Source organism: Austrofundulus limnaeus, unplaced genomic scaffold (genome assembly GCF_001266775.1).
Source record: "Austrofundulus limnaeus strain Quisiro unplaced genomic scaffold, Austrofundulus_limnaeus-1.0 Scaffold20, whole genome shotgun sequence".
NCBI classification, from domain to species: Eukaryota; Metazoa; Chordata; class Actinopteri; order Cyprinodontiformes; family Rivulidae; genus Austrofundulus; species Austrofundulus limnaeus.
In genome coordinates, this window is record NW_013952422.1 from 514,105 (window position 1) to 528,131 (window position 14,027).

Here is a 14,027-nt window from a genome sequence, read left to right on the forward strand (position 1 = left end):
GCACACAACTGTGACTCAAACTAGCACATTTTCAGCCTTTTTTTTTTACTTCAGGCACAAAATAATACAAGTCACCATCTATCTTGTGAAGAATTATAAAGAGGCTGAGATGAAGTTAAATAAATTACAATAAACATGATAGTAAGGAAGAAAACCAGTGACCAATAAAAACTTCGTTCTTCTCATTTTATACAATGTAATGGCCACCAATCAGTTTTGTTGCAGTTATGGGAACATGAGTATTGTAGGCTTGCATTTTTCCTCTTTTATTCACTGAAATTTATCAACACTGTCACAACCTTTGACCTGAATTTGACAGTTTTATACTAAGAATATGTTTCCAATCTCAAGATCATAAAGAGCACAAAGAATTAAAATACCTTCAACTTGCAGCAAAGTACAGTGGAGTTGCCTTTTTTTTTTTGGGAATGTGAAACGGTTATAATTTTAACAGAAAAAGGCAAACTTTCCTTCAACTGGTCAAACATTTCAAGTCAGTCTGAGTGTAAAGGGTAACATGGGCGTACCACAGGTTTAACCAGTCAAATTCAACCAAAAGGTAAAACATCAGTAGTCTAAATGACACAATGTATTTGCACTTTCCCACCTTATTTTACTATTACAACCTAGGCTCCACAAAAAAGGCTAAAAGGAACCCAGTGAATGCAGTGCCTCTTTTTAACCTCAGGCAAACATTAAAAAACAAAAAAAAACTTCTGCTCTTTCTGTACAGTAGATCTGCTGTTTTGAATCAGTTCACAATTTCTCCTCAGAGCCCATTTTAACATAGTACTTAAACAAAAACACAATAAATATCAATAAATAAAAATTTCTCTTGTGGAGAAACAATACATGACTGTTTAAACAAGCATTTGAAAAACATGAGCAAATAACAAAATTTTTTTAGCAACACCAACCAAAAAAAGTTCCTATTTTTAGAGGATTAATCTCAATATTCCCCACAACATTGAAGGCTATAACAGTTCAAGTATAAGTTGCAATCTAAGAAACCAGAAGTTAGTCCCAAAGTCTTTTACACTTCACAGTCTATGAACTAATTACAGATGAGCTACCGGAGGACACATTCACGTCTTAACAATCGGATCACACACATAAAAAGCAACAAATATATGTAGTGTGTCAGCATTTTATATACTATACATATATATCTATATATCTATATATCTCTTTCAATATTAGAAAATATCTACTTTTGGTCCACTGTACAAAGATGATCTTCCAACAGGGAACAAAGGGTTAAGTGTTATATGGATTTAAAAATGAAAAGTATCGGAGGTGAGAGAAAAGCAATGCAGATTTTTCTCCATTGTGTTGAGATTTGTGCAGTACAGTGGTGTGTAGGTTGGTGTGTGTGTACGGGTGTGTGCAGTAAGGTTTGGTGACTGTGCTGCACGCATCAAAGGGCTGGCACCACTGGTTTGAGGTAGGGTGGACTGATGGATGTGTCCCAACACACACACACACACACACGAGCACGCAGACACAGGCACATAAACACGTGAAAGCACAGATCTAAAGCATCCGAACACGCACACACAGGCACACTTCATCCTATGACAAAAGACTGAAGCAAGAATAGGCCTCGAGAAAGGCAGAGTGAGGGCAGGAGCAAGGCTAAAGACTCGGACGAGTTTAAAAAAGAAAAAAAAAAAACTGATCCAGAGGAGAAACAAACAGGTGCGCCTGCATCCCACAGGCCTCAACACTGATGAGCCGGCCCAAATCCAGCCACGAGTCACCAGAAAGCCAAATCTGCGGCTGGGACAATGCAGAGGAGCTGCGGTGCTCTCTGCAGCACACAGGTCAGGACTACACGGACAGCTGCATTTTAAGGATAAGGCACTATGATAAAGCCGAGGTACGAGAAATCCCTGACATTCTTTCTGCTTTGAAACATGGCACTGCGGGACAGGAAACAGCATTTTACTATTTCATTTCTTTTCTTTTTTTTTTTTTTTTTGGTGGCTCAAATGGCTCACTCTTAGCTTCCTCTAGTTAGTTTATTTTTGGTCCACTGCAAACTTAAGAAACTTGATTAAGACAAAAAATAAAAACTGCAAAACCAGGGAATCACGCCCCGTAGGTTGTTTTCAAGATTGGGACTACTCGTCACATAAACCACACTAAAGAGCATCTAAAATAGGCAAAGGCGAGCATCATGCGCAGGGTGCATAGGAAAGCTAGCTTTCTTTTTTGAAACAGCCTTTTTTTCCCCCTCAATCTCATCTGTGTACAGAAGCAGCAGCAGACATTTTTTTTAATTTTTTGTGGCTTAAAGACGTTAAGCGATTATGACTAACATAACTATCAAACAGAACTGCTTCATGATCTTTACATAAATATACATAAACTGAAAAGTTGTCCCTTTTTTTTCTAGCTACATACAACTTAAACATCTCATTCAGCTAGAATATCAGCTGCTGAAATTATACTAAAAATAGGATATAACTAAAAGAAAAAACAGTCTTAGCACCATGAAGTTTGACTAATACCAACTGAAATGTTAGAAGAAAAAAACAAACTATGTACAACAGATGAAGGTTGGAATCAGTCAATGCATTTGCTCTCCTGGGACTAGTGACATGGATTTGAGCTCGGAGACATCAGTAGTTTAATGGAACGAAGCCCATCTGTGTTCACAGACAGAAACAGTAAGTCATGTCTGAAGAGGAAACATTTAATGGGTCAAATTAGTCCTTTTGCTCCAGGTCCTTTCCACCAGCTGCCGCACTGTGTTAGAGCACAGACTCACAGGATGACGACACATCCAGAATTCAAACAAGTCAGACAAAGGACAGAGAGCACATCTTGGCCAGAGCGTCACTCCTCCAGCCGACCAGGCCCGAGCGGAGAGTTGCAAACAGAGACAACGCATGGAAACGACGCGGACATCTAGACTTCGAGTGAAAAAGAGAGAAATGTGGGGAGCGAGACGGATAAACAACCGGGCAGACGAGGCGAGCTGCGGCCTCAGACGGAGGCGTACGTGTTGCCGGTGGTGCTGCAGTGACGGATGGTGGGAGTCCCGGCGGAGGGCGTTACGACGCTGATGTGCTCAACGTGGTCCTGGGGGGGCTGTGGCAGCGAGTGGAGGACGCTTGGCTGGACGACGCCCACCACCGGGTGGGTCCCGTCCTCTAGCGACCCGACCTGGATCACCTGGATTACCTCATGCTCCGACTTCTCCCGCTTGGGGAGCGGTTCCCCGGACTCCTCCGTGTCCTCTTCTAAATCACTGTCCATCCCACTCGTTTCATCTAAACAAAAGCAGGAAGCACGCTGGTAAATATTCTCAAATATACTCTCAAATGATCCTCATACAAAACTCAAACATTTCAGTAATACATAACACCCAGCATGACCAGCTGAATAAATATATGAAGTAGTTGAATAAATAAATTTAACATCAAGATTTTTAGATATTTTTACTCTTCTGTTTTCTGGCCTACTGTGTTTCCTCATAGCAGATTGAAGGGAACAGCAGAATCCAATTATTGCAACTTATATGACTTTTCATTTCCTTTGGCAATAAATCTTGAGGAATTAATGGGAAATAAGTAGACGGATATTTGTGGGGTACTGCTTTAAAACAACTTTTTTGTATAGTAATCTGCTTATCTTACCTTTATCAATGCTAGTAAGAGATAGGTTGTTGAGGTTGTCAAACTGAAAAGAAACATTCAAAAAGAAAAAGAGATTAGAGGTTTATATTGTTTTCTGTACATTGGTAAATGCACTGACATACAGTGCTCTGTTTACAATAATAAACATTAAAACAAAATGCCAACAGAAAAGAAAAATGAGTTTAGAGTCCAGCGATGAAATAAAGGAGCAGAAGCTCTATGCTTACCTCGCCCATGACACCAATCGGCGTCTCTCCTGTAGCTTGAGCCACACGATGCTCCACGAGATAAAACATGTACTCATCATAAAGCAGGCGAATGAGGTGGAAGGAACCGAAGCTGGCAGCACTGCGCAGGGTCAGGTCCCTGATCACCATTGAACTGCAGAGACAGAAACAACGTTGAGGTTTGGAGTCAAACACACTGCAGTGCGTCTGTGTGGTCGACATCATTCCCACCTGTAGAAGGACCACTTCAGCAGGAACTGTCGAGCTGCCCTGGGGAAGCTGGGCCTGTGCTCATAAGGCTTCAGCACCTGAGTGACCACGTTGTCCAGCCAGGCTGCCCATTGCTCCAGAGAGCTCTGCTGCTGCAGCGTGGCCTTGAAGTCCTGCTCCAAGTGCTGAACCATGCCCTCCTCACACTGGCACACCCACGATGCCTGCTCCTGTACAACAACAGGACGGGACAAGCAGGGGGGGTTACGAAAAAGCAAAACAAAAATAATAGAAACGTGGAACGCAAAGGACTGCTCTGACCTGTACGTTGGCAAAGTCAACCCGGTTGAGATCACTCAGCATCTGGTTGATTTGCGATGTGTTCTGCAACACAGCACGTGCCGCCTGAGCCAGGTGGTTCAGAGATGTATATCTGCGCAACGTCTGCGCAAAGGCACTAACAGCGGCAATCTGAGATGAGAACACACCAAAAACACCCAGGTTATAGCTTTGCCTAACTTTCATACAGAAATGTTCTCTGCGTTTATTTCCTGCAGAAGTGCACCTTGGTCTGAATCATTCTCTGTGGAATGGCATTCATGGCATTACCAAGCCAACCTTCCAGGCTTTTGGCAAAGTTGCGAATGGCTTGAGTCAAGGCACCTGAAAAGAAAACAGTAGGGAGTTAAAGATCCTACAAACCTGAAGCAGTTATTCAGTGAATCATAAGGTTCTGTGACAGTGGCTCACTGGGAATGGGTCTCAGGACATCAGGAATAAGAATCTCCACGAGGGCCTGGTACATTAAATGGTCACAGGTGCTCATCCACTTAAGAACCGCCTCGTTTCTGCACAGCACCAACAGCTGTGCTCGAGGAAGCCGGGCTTCGATCTCACTTATGCTGCTACAGAGGGAGCAAACCGTATTTATAAAAGACTCGTCTGAACAATCCCATTACCTTCCATTAAATAAACATATCCATGTACTGATGAGGATAATTCAGTCGCACCTGTTTTCTGTTACAGTGGCGCACTCTATGGTGTCAGGAGGAGAATAACGCCAGAATGTCTGCCACAGCTTCTCAATTAGACCAAACTGGAGGTTCACGACGACATCCAATATAGCCTGAAACACATCCAGAAATTAAACAAGATGAGTGATAAATTATGACTGCAGCACCTGTGCGTGGGACAAGAACGCATTTTTCTGAAAACAACTAGATATCCAACATCTTTTCGAAACATCAGCTCATCAGCCTTTGGCTTTTTTTATTTTATTTTTGGCTTCACACCTCTTGAAGCTTAGTGGAGGCAATTACTACTTTCCAAAAAAAAGTTGAGCATAACAACATTCAAACAAGGAGAAAAAAAATGCTAAAAATATCAACAGTTCACATTTATTACACACCTTTTCTCTTTCTCTCAATTTACCTAAACTTCAAAGTGTATTTCACTTTATAATTTAAGACTTTAGTTCAGTGTTTGCAACTTTATGGCCTTCTCTTGTTAGCTTAATAAGAATAAATGTCTAAACTGGTGTCATAATAGCTACATAACTTTTGGCTGTTCAGGGGTCACCACAGCCAAGTCACGCTCCATTCTCTGCATCCTCCATCCTCACCCCAGCTACCTCTACATCCTCTCTAACTGCATCCATATACTGTATCTCCTCATTGGCCTTCTTTTGACTCTTTTTCCTGGTAGCTGCATCTCCATCTTAATGGTAAGAGCAGTATGATAGAAAGTAAGGACTTGAATCATGGCGATAAAGTGTCCAAATGTACAATGAAGAACATATGAAATGATATTAAAATGTGCAACTGACATTAAAAGACTTTTCTTAGCTGTCTTTAAGAAATGTTTTCTAACAGTGTTTTTTGTGACCTTGAAGAAAATGTTCAAAAAGAATCTATTTTATCTAACCTCACAGTGCTCTCTGTAAAGGGATTGGAGAGCTTTTACATCTTCTGGGCCAATGTTTTCAGTGTTATTCTGTCCCAAGTCCAGCTCTATAAAATCAGGGAGTGCCCGCGATGCATCTGTCGAGAAATAAAATACAAAATGAATTTGATAAACAACTATAAAGACGTTTGAAAACAGATAAATATTATATGTAGCATTTATCCTGATGCATCTCAGTAATCCAGGTAAAAAAATCAAAAAGAAAAAAATTGTATAGGTCTTCTGGACGGGTTCTTCTCTAATGAAACGTTTCGTCTCTCCTCCAAGAGACTTCTTCAGTCTGAGAGTTTCAGGCAAAATTCAGGCTTTTAAGCCCTGCCTCCATGTGACTGACACTCACATCACATGGCTATCGTTGACACCTAATTAACACCTATTGTTAACAGGGGGTGGAGTGATACTGGCAATAGCAGCGCTGTAGGAGAGGGACAACTGAAAACGGAGGCCTCCACCTCTGTTTAATGATGGACGGTCTTTCTTCACAAAAATGGCTTCTTTTACTCCTCTCTCAAACCAACGTTCCTCTCTATCAAGAATGAGAACATCCTCATCTCTGAAAGAGTGACCGCTGGCCTGTAAATGAGTGAAAACTGCAGAGTTCTGGCCATTAGATGTAGCTCGTCTGTGTTGGGACATTCTTTTGAACAGTGGCTGCTTTGTTTCCCCGATGTATAACTGGTCGCAGTCCTCCTGGCACTTAACAGCATATACAACATTGCTCTGTTTGTGTGGGGGCACCGGATCTTTGGGGTGAACCAGCCTTTGCCGTAATGTGTTTTGGGGTTTGAAAGCCACTGGGACATCATGTTTAGAAAATAAACGTCTCAGTTTCTCTGAAACACCCGCAACATACGGAATAACCACTGGTTTGGGTCTGCATTTGGGGTCTTCATTTTCACCTGAAGGTTGCATGGAATCCTGTCTGTGTTTCCTGTCTGCTTTCAGGAAAGCCCAATCAGGATAACCACACTGCTCCAGGGCCTGTCGTGTGTGTGATTTCTCTTTCTCCCTGGCTCCTGGGTTTGTAGGGACACTGTCTGCTCTGTGGTACAGAGTCCTGATCCAGAAGACCTATACAATTTTTTTCTTTATGTAGCATTTAGTTTGTTTCAGCTCTTAGCTCTACAGACAGATGGATAAAGCGGAAAAAAAAAGCTGCTGACCTAGGAACTGCTGGTGGTGCTGGCTCTGTGCAATAACCGTCTGCTCTGCTGCACCAGGATGGTGCTGGCTTCCACTTGTGTAACTGTCCCCAGAGCCACCGTCAAACTTCTGCACTGGCTTGAACCTGAAGTCACAATGAAAACCTCAGTATTCCAGCAACTTGGAACCGTGTCGCAACAAGTGTCGCGTGCCAGGGTGTCCTACCTCTGCTTCTGCTGAACAGGCTGCTGTCTGAGGGCCATGTACTGCATGTCTTCTTGAAGTCTATTAAGCGGGGAATCTGGTTTCACACGTATACCATAGTAATGGTATTTAGAGTTCCCTCTGCGAGGCAAAGCGAAAAGGTAAACATGCTGACAGTCGTACTGAGATTGCACAAAAATCTTCAGTAAATAACATGGGTGGGGGGAGAAATGATCAAGTCAATATGATGCGTTTTTGTATGGTTTAAAAAATAAGCAGAAACATCTAACCTCGTTCCAAGACGTCTTGTACGGAGTCCCATGAAGATGGAGCGAATAAGTTTGCCAAAAGAGGCTGCATTTACAGGGTCCAGTTTCTGCTCCTGGCAGTGGCGAAGATAATGATTGTAGAGGGTGGATCGTGGTAGACTTACTCCCTCTGCTGTCTCGTAATTGTCAAGAAGCCACTGGAGCTAAAAGAGGGCGAATTGGGCTTTTTAACTCACTTAACTACATTTATACCCTGGTCAACAAACACGTGATTCAGTAAAAATGTTGCTGCGTAGCAGCTTTGCAAAAGCTTCTATGGCAGCCAGTGATTTGAGTGCAATTAACAAACAAAACAAGCCACAAACATACAAAAGAAAACCCACAACACTAAAACCATATATAGAAAGATAGACAGGCAGAGCAGCAAAAGATTAGGATTAGCAAAACTTAAGGTAAGGTGAGGGCGTGCATTTCGAAAAGCAACTTACATGGCTGTTGAGCAGCGAGCTTCTCTGACTGGATAAACCCTCAGATTTTTGGAGAGTCTCAATCGCCATTTCAATCTGATAAACCACGAAGCACAGGACAACAAAATGTAAGAGTGGGGGGGTGGGGGGTGGGATCAAAACCAAAGCAAGAAAACTAAAAGAGCTTGATGTGTACACAAGCAAAAAAAATAAAATAAAATAAAATAAAGACAGTCTAGAAAAGATCAAAGCAAGCACCGCTAACCCCAAGCAGAGCAGGTCTACCTGTCATTTACAGCAAATCTTTGCTTAGCAGAGAAACGGGCAAATGTAACATACAAAACATCGAATAACCTATACTGTGAATAGCTGTAGTACACACAACTATTCAGGACTTATGAATCATAAATACACCAGTAACAACTATGAATGTGAAGATGACATACCCAACTCTTATAGAAAAACAACAGAGTGCAGTAAGGTGGCTATGTGCAAGGTTTTCTGTGAATTTCTGTCTGTTTTTAGATAGATAAAGATGACCATGAAATGATGTACAAGAGTTTTAAATCACCCCTGATTTCTTTAAAATTTGCATCTAAGACAATTGTGAGTCTTGACCATGTGACCGTATGATCTACAGTAAAAGCTTTGGGGCTAAGCAATGGGCAAAAATCTGCATTTACCATTGCTGTACATGCTGTCAACATAATGAAAAACGTACTGATGATGTAGAAATCATAAAAACTGTTAATAATAATATTAATAAAAATATTAATAATATATTAGCGTGAACATAAGCTATCTAATGTATATAAAAATGGCAGAAAGCTGTGTGTGTTATGGATTTAATAACTGCAGAGAAACAGGAAAACATCTCATTTCACAGGTAAGCAGATTTTATCTTATTTATCTCAATGTGGATGTGATCTGACCAGAACTGAAGCTAATAATGTAACTGTTTACAATTAATATAAGCTTATAAAGCTGATGTAATCACCGTTAATTATTGAACTGATTAGCAGATATTAGCTTCTGCAGCATATATTACTGCACATAGTGTAGAACTCTGCTGAATCATGCTACAGTTGAGCACAAATTATTAAATATTGCAAGTTGTTTTGGCTCTAATTTATGTAATATTTACACAGTGTAAAAATAAAATATATTTGAATATTTCTAGCTTTCTATAAGACAAACCTGTTGAGGAGATGGTTAGCCAAGAGACAGGTTTCATCCTAAAATATCACCAAGTATGAAGTGAACAAGTGTCAACTGGTAATAATAATAACAATTATTATTTATGACAGGTAAAAATTAGTTCATTAGTGACTGACTTCAACTGGCTCAATCTAGTGATATTCAGCTATCATCCAACAAGCCAGACTTTCGTGTAATATTTTAAAATCATCTTGATCAGTAGTGCTTCTGGTTTTCTGAAGGTTTTCAATTTGTTTTTCTGAACTGTTTTTGTTTTACTGCATGACTTAAAACTTTTGCTCAGTCCTGTAGACCCAGTTATGTGAGGTGACTGCATGGCAAAAATAGTCTGAAGCTGCTGTAAGTTTGTTTTGTTTTAAAAAAGGAATACATACATTCAGCTATTTGAAACTTGAAATTTTAAGATAATTTTTTTATGTGTACACTTTTCACCTTGACCGATACAGAGTTATAAAACATGACATCATTGCTGCCAAAACCTCATTTAAAAAGACTCAAATGGAATAAAAATATTAAATATTAAGATCATCAGAGCGTGGCTGTTTGGTTTCAAGCTTGACTTTGTTTAGTACAGAATATAAAATGTGTGTGTTCATGCCTGATCATAACTTTTAGTCAGTGATATTATGAACACAAAAGCAGTCTGGAACAGGTTCAAGCATAAGAAGCCATTTCTACGAGTGCTTTGCAACTTACGGTGGCTGGGGAGGCCCGTGCGGTTTGGGTGGCAGGGTGTGGTCCGGCGTTGTCCATCAGGTAAGCCCCGGAGCTGCTGCTGATTACCTGACCCCCCGCCAAGCCCATGCTCATCCCTCCGGTGCTCCCTCCTCCGTTGTTGGTCATGCCGTGAGATGTCACCACGGTGGAAACTTGCGACGAGCTGCCCTGCGTGTCGAAGTAACTCCCACCGCTGTTCTGGCTGTACAGCTGTGGCTCAGAGTACGAGTAGGTTCTTCTGTTCAGTAGAGAGGTTAGAGGTAAGAAGAAAAAAAAAAACAGCTCATGACGAAGAATATTAAAAATGCAAGACCTTTATTTTTTTTATGTTCCTCACACTTCTTTGAACAAAGCCTGTGAAAATGACAAAGCCCCATGGTGCTCGTGCAAGATTTGGCATTTGCACCAAACTGAACTGTAGATTAACTTAGTCTTCATGCCTGTATTCAATAGTCTCACACACTGTCATATCCCTGTACTTCATATTAGCATTCCAAGCACACTGCGGGAAACTAAAATATCAAGGCTGCTGCATATGGAAGCAGCTGAAAATATCTCTCTTAACTTATACGAACAGTAGGCGTTCTTTTTTGAAACAACTGACAATCAGATTATTGAGACCTTTAAGGCACTACAATAACAGTGTAGCTTATATTAAAGAAACAAATTGTTAAAACTGACAGCGTCCCTCCCCACTGTCATATTAGAAGCTGAGCCACACACAAAATTACGTTCTACAAATTAAAAAAGTTTGAACATGTTTTTCTGGAAAGAGAATTTATTAAGATATCACACTGACAACTTCAGGCACGTAAGGGTAATAAAAGCAGTGCGTGTCTGAAAGGAGCTATATTAAATTAACATGGGCCTCATGCTCACCCATCATACACCAGCTCCTCTTATATGTACACTTGTAGAAGTCACTGTGTCTGTTATATACAAACATTTAGGCATTTTTCACAGTAAGACAAACCCAGGGGACCCCTTTCAATCATGGCATCGACACTTAAAAAAAACAACAACACTGTCCTACTTCTGGTCATGTTCAGGTGACTGGGTACAATAAGGCATATGACTGCAAGCTCCTCACAGAAAAAGAAGGAAAAAACAAATGAAAGGAGAAATCAAACACAAAAGACAACTGTGCTCCCACAACATCATGTGCTTGTGACATGAATGATCACATGAAAAGACTTGAGAGGAGATAGAGAGAGAGAGACAACAGGCTGCAGGGATGGAGTGTTGATATTTCTGGCGCTGGCCAACAGACTGACTCACATGTTGCCGTTGGTGTAGACGCCACTGTTTTCCTCGACATACTGCACCTGTGCTGGGTAAACATGCTGGACCTGTTGAACAGTCTGGGCCTGGCAAAAGAAATCGCAACAACTTCAAATTATTTGTTTCAGTGTACTTCAAACGTTACGTGCGTACGTGCGTTTGGATCCAAAATATGCGTTGAAAAAGGCCAGGTTGTACCTGCTGCTGGACAGGCACCTGCTGGGTGGAGCCGGTAGGCTGGACAGGCACGGTGGTCTGAAGAGGGACAGTGGAGGTGGAGTCAGCGCCTGCTTCAGGGGTCTGCATGGCGCCTGAATAGAAAAGAAAAAAAAACACAGATTATCAGTCGATGAATTATGGCCTCGCCAAGCGAAAGCCAGCGCAACTATTAACCTGTTGGCCTCATGGGTGAATCAACTTTATTATCTCATAATAACCACATCATAAACTCAAAGCAATATAAATTCAATATCCCTGTTAAATAAAGACAGTTAACCAAAGAATACGTCATTGATGCCAGAATCTGCGGCTAAACTTTTACTCCATTCTACAGTTTTGGAACATATTACCCCCTTCCAAAAAAAGTGACATTAATCTCCACTAACTTAAAAGCAAACTTGACGTTTCACTTTTTCCATGCAACAAAAGAAAAATTTGTCTTGAGGAAATGTTTGTCCAAAAATGCAGTAAGTATCCACAGTTTTATGTGCTTAGGATGGAAAACCCAGCCAAACAAGGACCTAATCTTGGGAAAACAGGAAGCACAAGGTGTCAACATAAACCCAATGTATGTTTTGCCCAAATCAATCCCACCAAAGCAGCTCCAATTGTACCCGAACACCTGTTTCCACCCTTTGGTACTCGGTGTACCGAGAGCCTCATGCATCACTGACACATGGTCTTGTCTCCACATTTGCAGCCATAAACCGAGTTAATATTTAACAAACTCTAAATAGATGGTGTTTCTCATTTGTCTGCCAGTCCCCACTTTTACAGGCTTAAAGTTGCTTCTGACTGAGTCCTGGAACAGGAATTAAAAAACATGTTTCTGAAAACAGGAAATATGCCTTTTTACCAATTTATTGCAATTACAAATAATACCAAAGCAACACTGTGATGCTGTATGTGGTATACTTACTAAGCCTTGCCTAACAGGGCAAAATTGAAGAGAAGCAAGAGAGTGAGTGGAAAGACTTGGGCTTAACCTATGTTTTTGAGTTAATAACAGTGTGGCTACCATCACGCGTTGCTTCCTGGGAAAGGCCAACTCCTCCCCATCACAGTTTCCATGAACAAGCCTCTCTTGGTTAATTAAGCGGGTACTCCTAAGAGCTTCAAATCACTCCAGGGACAGCTTGCCCCTTTCCATTACCTTCAAACTTGCCCTGTCCCCTTTCTAAGCTTTCACTCTATTCCTGTCGGGGTAGCTAGACCAAAACTAAGCGCACTATCGGTGAAAGTATCAATGAGACGGCGTGGAAATGAACCGTACTTTTCTGTAAACATTCAAGCTAGCGGAGCCTTTTGATTTCATCAAAACAAGTGGTGAGCACCTTTGGGAAATAAATGCATTTACTGTGAGTAGCGGCAAGCTGAGGAGCCAGACAGACCTATGTCTGTTAACAAAACCACTGCTGTTCAGTCCAAATATTTGTAATCTCTCAATCTGATGCGTCACCGTGAATAAGGAGCACCAAACTCAAACACGTCACGCCTCATATTTAACCTGTAGCGCTCAGTTTCCTACATCCTGAGCCAGAAAAAGGACTTGATGAGGGTGAACATTTTATATTTCGCTTGTATCCCACGAAGCAGTTTGAAAGCTAAAGCAAATGGCCCCAACTGAGCCCACCTAATTGAGGAAAAGGAGCCCCTGCATCACAGCATACCCTCGTCGCCTCACCTCAACCCCCTTCACAATGACACACACACACATACCTCCTGCCACACCATTCAGGCGCTCCCTTGTGGCCCACTTAAATGCCGTGCTCCACTGAGCAAGTGCAAACCCTACAAAGACACAGAGGAACAAAAGCCACCAAGGAGTGCAACATTTTTTTTTGTTGCCCGCCCCGTGTTTTCTCCCTTCAGTTCCTCCTCGCTAACATTCCCAGGCCACGAATCGTGAAGAGGCGCACACGAGGTTCACAGCCAACGGAAAACGCAATAATTTGCCTCTGTAATGATAGCGTATGACAAAGTTGTGAGTGTAACGTATGGAGTCAAGACATACACGGTAGTGAGCAGGACTGATTACATCCAGGAGAAATATTCTCTTTTTCTTTTTCCGACTCAGCAGCTTGATCAGGTGGCAGGAAAACAGGCGGAGGGAGATGTGATTGGGAGCTTAAGTAGTGGAGGGTATGCAAAGAACTGTGTTTGTTTACAAAGTGGGGGGGGGGGGATTAAGAGTACAAAGAAAAGTGGGAGTGACTTTCATTGTAAGGACTGGTAATGTCAAAAACTATGAACCTATAAAGAAGAATGTTAAAGCACTGACTCTATGCACCAGAGACTAGTGCTGTACCAAACGATTATTTTCTAATTGATTAATCTAACCATTATTTTTTCCATTAATCAATTATTCTAACATCTAATCTATAAATTATTCTGATGTGAGTGCACTGGAAATTTAAAATGTTTTCATCAAATTAACAAGAACAGTTCTTTAATATTGTAATATTT

General features: G+C 41.3%; 1 protein-coding gene across 2 annotated transcripts in view; it reads right to left on the bottom strand.

Annotated features, from left to right (window-relative positions):
• Nucleotides 1-245: 245 nt before the first annotated feature.
• Nucleotides 246-14,027, bottom strand: part of rfx3 (regulatory factor X, 3 (influences HLA class II expression)) — a 16,905-nt gene continuing 3,123 nt past the window's right edge. For both annotated transcript variants that reach the window (XM_014003707.1, XM_014003709.1), the window contains exons 2-17: nt 11,541-11,653; nt 11,340-11,428; nt 10,041-10,299; nt 8,148-8,222; nt 7,681-7,862; nt 7,412-7,531; nt 7,207-7,331; nt 6,005-6,120; nt 5,092-5,207; nt 4,832-4,986; nt 4,647-4,744; nt 4,403-4,552; nt 4,103-4,311; nt 3,872-4,025; nt 3,645-3,687; nt 246-3,278 (exon numbers count right to left, since the gene is read on the bottom strand). In XM_014003707.1, the coding sequence (XP_013859161.1) occupies nt 2,992-3,278; nt 3,645-3,687; nt 3,872-4,025; nt 4,103-4,311; nt 4,403-4,552; nt 4,647-4,744; nt 4,832-4,986; nt 5,092-5,207; nt 6,005-6,120; nt 7,207-7,331; nt 7,412-7,531; nt 7,681-7,862; nt 8,148-8,222; nt 10,041-10,299; nt 11,340-11,428; nt 11,541-11,648 (2,286 nt within the window). In that variant the 5' untranslated portion in view covers nt 11,649-11,653 and the 3' untranslated portion in view covers nt 246-2,991. The remainder of the gene's footprint in view (nt 3,279-3,644; nt 3,688-3,871; nt 4,026-4,102; nt 4,312-4,402; nt 4,553-4,646; nt 4,745-4,831; nt 4,987-5,091; nt 5,208-6,004; nt 6,121-7,206; nt 7,332-7,411; nt 7,532-7,680; nt 7,863-8,147; nt 8,223-10,040; nt 10,300-11,339; nt 11,429-11,540; nt 11,654-14,027) is intronic.